This window comes from Triturus cristatus, chromosome 6 (assembly GCF_964204655.1).
Source record: "Triturus cristatus chromosome 6, aTriCri1.1, whole genome shotgun sequence".
Lineage (NCBI taxonomy): Eukaryota > Metazoa > Chordata > Amphibia > Caudata > Salamandridae > Triturus > Triturus cristatus.
The window spans coordinates 1,460,367,747-1,460,373,753 of NC_140589.1; the positions used below are offsets into that span (position 1 = coordinate 1,460,367,747).

The following is a 6,007-nucleotide window of genomic DNA, read 5'->3' on the forward strand; positions in this document are numbered from 1 at the left end:
CAGGCGTGGCAGGTTTGGGCGTGGGGGGCAGGGAGGGGGGGCTGTCGCGGGTCCGTCCGGGGGGGTTCCACCTCCGGTGGGGTCCACCCATGTTGGTTTTGGGCCGCCTGAAGGGGGGTTTTTGGGCTCCCGCCCCCCCCCCTCCGCTTCCGGGTTGGGGCGCCTGGACGTGGGAGGACAGGCTCCGGGAACAGCGCATTTTGGCGCAAATGGCCGACGCGAGGCGGGTAGAGCAGGCCGGGCGGAGGGCGGGGGCGGTGTGGGAGGCCGTGGCTGTGGGGCCCCCGTCGCCCACGTCGGAGGAGGAGAGGTGGGCGGAGCAAGAGGAGTTAGCGAGGGCGGAGGCGGCGAGGTCGCGGGTGGGGGGAGCTGTCAGGGGATCGCGGAAGCAGGCAGGGACGGCCAGGACGGCTTTGAGGCCCGATGGTGCCGGGGCCCACTCAGGTTCGAGCGACCTGGGGGGTCGGGGGGGATCCAAGCCGGCGGCTGTCGGCAGAATTCGGGGGAGTACGGTGGGGCGCAAGACGGCCCCTTGCCGCTGTCACGAAGCAGTAGGGCGGTCCGCGGCGGCCATCCCTCCAGCGCGGGAGCGGGCATCGGCAGCGGGGGGGAAGGGGTCACGCATGTCTGGCGCTGTGAGTGGCAAGGGTGTGAAGAGAGCGGTGAGAGAGGTGCTGTGGGTGCCTGACAGTGTGGAGGCAGAGGTGGAGTTGGATTATGAGGCGGAAAGTGATGAGCTTGAGGAGGGGGAGGTGCGGGATGACTGTGACAGGACGGGCGCAGGCAAGGACAACAGAGAGGTTGGTGTGTTACAGGTGCCCCAGAGACCGGCGGACAAAGAGACGTGACAGGCGGCCCCCTCCGGAGGACGACTCAGCGAGCGACATCCGACTTTGACAGGTGAGCAGGCTTAGTGGTCGGTGTGGGACGGGGGTCCCAAGGGTGGGAGGAAGAAGGCTTGTAGGTCGGTAGGGGTGGGAGAGAGTTCCGTGAGGGAAGTGGTGGTGGCTCCAAAGGGCGGGCTCACGATTGAGGACAAATCGGTCGGGAGCAAGGCGGTGACTTCAGCGGGGGTGCAGACGGAGAAGGATGAGGGCAAGGAGGAGGTGTCAGGGAGTAAGCTCCAGAAAAAGCTGCCCTACATGGGCCTGGCTATGCCGTTGGGGTCGCACTTGTCCGAAAAAATTAAGGGGAAGATCTGGAAACATGAGTACGTGGACGTGTTTAAACTGCTGCATAGGGGGGTGCAGGCCAAGGAGGGCTCCAAGGAGGAGGAGTGGGAGCTGACTAGGCGGCCGAGGGTACCGGTGAACATGGAGAATTGGACCTCGGCCTTTCTCATTTATGCGAGTATATATTGCGAAAAGCATCCCGACAGGGCAATCGCATTGTTGAAATATATGGACATAATCAGGAAGGCGCAGATGCAGTTTGGGGGTTTTGTCTGGCTGAGTTATGATGAGGAGTTCAGGGCAAGGGTCAGCGCGAACTCCGAGAAGCACTGGGGTGAGGTGGACCAAGAATTATGGATGCAATGGATGGCGTCCACGCATTCCTCGGCCTCGACGCACACGGCGAGTGGTTTGCCGGTCACGTACCCGTCTTTTCAGTCGCGTCCCGCCCACACTGGGGCGGGGGGGACCACTGCAAATACAGGTGGGGCCGGACAGGCTAGCAAGCCCGGCACTTACAATACCGGGGCCTGTTGGAGTTACAATCGGGGATATTGTGCCAGGTACCCGTGCAAGTTTAAACACGAGTGTTCTAAGTGCGGGGGGAAGCACGCCCTTACGCAGTGTCTTACACTCACCACTCCTTCCGAACAATGGCGGAATGCCAAGGGTAGGGGGCAGGCTGGACAGAAGGGCTCCTACACCGGTTAGGGTGGAGGTGATGGCCCCGTGGCTCTCCCTTTACCCGGACAGGGAGGCAGCCTTGAGAATTCAGTGGGGCTTTTACGGAAGGTTTTCGGGTCGGTTATCAAGGTCCCAAATCACGGAGATGGGCCGACAATCTCAAATCGGCGAAGGAATTGCCGGGGGTGGTGGCGGCCAAACTCTTGAAGGAGGTGGAGGAAGGGAGGATTGCAGGCCCCTTTTATGACTGGCCGATGGAGGATTTGATTATTTCTCCATTGGGGGTGGTGCCAAAAAAGGAGGAGGGTGAGTTTCGCATGATTCATCACCTATCATGGCCCGAGGGACAGTCTGTGAACGATTTCATCGCGGTGGAGGATTCCCGGGTGCTTTATGCGTCGGTGGATGATGCGATCCGCCTTGTGCGGGTGTGTGGGCCGGGGGCGGAATTGGCGAAATGCGATGTGAAGTCAGCTTTCCGCTTGCTGCCTATACACCCTGCGGATTTGGCGCTCCTCGGGATGCAGTTCGGGGGGGCCATCTTCGTGGACAAAGTCCTGCCCATGGGGTGTGCGATTTCATGCGCATTGTTCGAAATGTTTAGCACTTTCTTGCAGTGGGCATTCACGCAGCTGAGTGGGCACCGGGATGTTACGCACTATCTGGATGATTTCTTGTTCCTCGGGAGGGCAGGTTCGGGGGACTGTGGCAGGGCTCTGTCGGGGTTCCAGGAGTTGGCGAGGCGATTTGGGGTCCCTTTGGCACCCGAAAAGACAAGTGGGCCGTGTTGCATTTTGACATTCTTGGGCATTGAGCTGGATTCCATCCAATGGACAGCGAGGCTCCCGGCCGCGAAGGTAGTGGAAATTCAGGAGTGCCTCCAATGGGCGATTGGTGAGAAACGGGTCGCGTTGCGGGCGGTGCAGCGGCTGCTGGGGTTCTTGAACTTTGCGTGCAGGGTGGTCAGGGCGGGGCGGACGTTCTGCAGACGGCTCGGCATGGCCATGTCGGGGGCAGTGCTTCCACACCACAGGGTCAGGATCTCCATGGGAGTGAGGGCGGATCTGCGGACATGGTTGTTGTTCTTGATGGATTTCAATGGGGTATCCTTGGACTTTGTGGAGGAAAACACGGTTTGGCAAATCCAAATTTACTCTGATGCAGCTGGGGCGGATGGTTTTGGTATTTTCTGGGATGGGAGGTGGTGCGCGGAGACCTGGCCGGAGCACTGGAGGAAGCAGGGGAGGAGCATTGCATTTTTGGAATTCTTTCCTTTGTTGGTGGCGCTGGAAGTGTGGGGTTCGGAGTTTCAAAACAGGGCGGTGTTGTTCCATGTGGACAACATGACGGTGGTCGAGTTGGTCAACCGGCAGAGGGCAAGGGACCTGTGGGTGTTACGTTTGTTGAGAAGTTTCATGCTGAAGTGTTTGCGTCTGAATGTGATTTTTCGAGCCAAGCATGTTCCGGGGGCGAATAATGACATTGCGGATGCTTTGTCTCGTTTGCAGTGGCAGCGATTCCGGCGACTGGCACCTGGAGCAGATCTGTGCAAGACGGGGCTGCCGGATGGCATTTGGGCCCTGGGGGAGTGAGGGTGGTAGGCCTAGTGGAGAATTCTGTTGCTGTTACCACCAGGCGGACCTACAGAATGGCGTGGGCAGAGTTTGTCGCTTTTATGGGTTAGAGCGGGGTTTCTGAGGCTGGGGAACAGGTGGTAGTGGAGCGTGGAGTGTTACAGTTTGTACTGCACTGCGTGGACAAGGGGTTGTCGGCTGCAACCATTTCAGGAAAGTTGGCAGGGGCGTCCTTTTATTGCTGTTTGTTTTTTGGTTTTGACCCTACAAAAAGTGTGATTGTTAGTAGGGTGTTGCGGGGTTGGGGCAGGGAGAGAGCGGGGGGGGACTGTACCGAGGGAGGCCATAACGTTTGAGGTGTTGGTCCGGTTGGTTGCGGCGTTGCTGCTCTGTTGTTATGATGAGTTTGAGGTTCGGATTTTTCGCTTGTGTATGATTTGGATGTTTTTTGGGGCATTTCGGGTTTCTGAATTACTGGGCACGCGAGCAGGGGAGGGGCGGAGGTATGAGGAAATCAAATTGGATGCGGGGCGTCTGGGGATTTGGCTCGGTCGGTCGAAGACAGACCAGTTGGGACGGGGTAAGTGGGTTTGGTTGAATGAGATTGGGGGAGGGAGTGTATGCCCGGTGGCTGAGTGGCGGGCGTTTGTGAGGGCTATGCAGCTTGGGGAAGGGGAAATATTTTTTCGCAGGTCAGGGGCACGGGTGACGGCTGGACAGTTGTTGGCGGTGTTGCGCATGGCATTGGTGCGTGTGGGTTTGGAGCCGGCGGGTTTTGGAACTCACTCGTTTTGGATTGGGGCGGCGACAGCGGCAGCCCGGCTGGGGTGGTCCTGGATAGGATTCGGCAGATTGGGAGATGGAGGTCAAGGTGTTGTGAGCGGTATGTGCGGAAGTGATAGGGTGGGGTGCAGGGAGTGGGAGTCGGATGGGGATGGGAGTGGCTTTCTTTTGTGTGTCTCTAACCTATGTTTCTCTCTTAGGTTGCGTGGGAGGCCCTGGGGCCAAGACGGTCACATGGATCGTGGGGCATTCCTTTGTGCACTGGGCGTCAAAATACGCGGAGCAACAGGTGTACGGCCGTAACCTGGGACTCAAGGGACAACATCACGAAGTGCACTGGTGGGAAAAAGGGGGAATGCGATGGAGGGCACTACTGCCCTGGCTCGCGAAGATGGTCCCACAGAAGGGTTGCCCGGATCTGTTGATCATACACTTGGGGGAGAATGATTTGGTTCGGCTGTCGGGTTTGGCGCTCTTACAGCTGATGCAGAGAGATTTGGAGTTACTAAAGCACAGACTGGCAGGGGCTTGCATTGCCTGGACTGAGTTTGTTCCGAGGAGGATCTGGAGGGGAGCTGTTAAGCATGGGGCAATCGAAAAGGCGCGACGGAAATTGAACAGAGCTATGCGAGTTTTTTGTGGGGAAAAAGACATTAGGGTGATCAGTCACCCGGGACTACGACTGGAGGAACCACTGTTATTTAGGGATGACGGGGTGCATCTGTCTAGACTGGGGAACGCCTACTACATGATGGAGATGAGGGATGTGGTCAGCAAGCTCTGGAATGAGGCAATCTGGTGTCGCAGGGATGTGTGATGGGTCCTGGCCTAGGGGGTGGGGCAGGTATCCGCCCTACAGGGGGCTACCTGGTTGGCGGTACTTTGGAGGGGTGGGGGGAGTCATTAGCGGGCACACCCATCCCTCGGGGGGGAAGAGTGAATGAGGTGGGGGTATTGGAGGCGTGAGTGAAATGGCTGAGGAGAGCCGGGAGGATGCAAGGAGGTTTGTGGAATGGTGAGGAACGGAAGGGGCATGGAGTGGTACAAAAGGGGAGTGTGGAGTGGGTGAAAGGAGTGAAGGATGGTAGAATGTTGTGGGAAAGTTTTATTCAGATAATGTTTGGTTATTGTTTAATGTTGTGCAGCCTGGTCCTAATAAATGGCCTTTTACGCTAAAGACACGGTGTGGTCTGTTTATTGCGCGATGCCGGGCCCCGGGGGAAGCAGAGTCGCAGACTAGTCTTCCCCCGGGGTCATTCGCGCGAGGGTAGGACCAGGTAGGGTCAAGGGGTGGAGTTAGGGGGTGGGTATATGAGCGCAGGGGAGGAAGGCGACTTCCTCTTCCTGCGCTCGGCACCATCGGGAGGGTTTAGCAAAGGCCACCCACCCACCCTGCAGTTGGGGGTTGGGGTTCGGGGTTGGCTAAAGCGGGCCAGTTTAGGACAGGCTGCGGGGGTGGCGGTACTTTGGAGGGGTGGGGGGAGTCATTAGCGGGCACACCCATCCCTCGGGGGGGGAAGAGTGAATGAGGTGGGGGTATTGGAGGCGTGAGTGAAATGGCCGAGGAGAGCCGGGAGGATGCAAGGAGGTTTGTGGAATGGTGAGGAACGGAAGGGGCATGGAGTGGTACAAAAGGGGAGTGTGGAGTGGGTGAAAGGAGTGAAGGATGGTAGAGTGTTGTGGGAAAGTTTTATTCAGATAATGTTTGGTTATTGTTTAATGTTGTGCAGCCTGGTCCTAATAAATGGCCTTTTACGCTAAAGACACGGTGTGGTCTGTTTATTGCGCGAGCGG

At 58.1% G+C, this 6,007-nt stretch overlaps 1 protein-coding gene across 1 annotated transcript; it reads left to right on the top strand.

Moving 5' to 3' along the window:
- Positions 1-623: 623 nt before the first annotated feature.
- LOC146821538 (uncharacterized) lies at positions 624-5,030 on the top strand. The gene is made up of 2 exons (XM_085609871.1): positions 624-783; positions 4,414-5,030. Exons 1-2 carry the CDS (start codon positions 624-626, stop codon positions 5,028-5,030), a joined length of 777 nt encoding a protein of 258 aa, XP_085465997.1.
- The last annotated feature ends 977 nt before the right edge of the window (positions 5,031-6,007 follow it).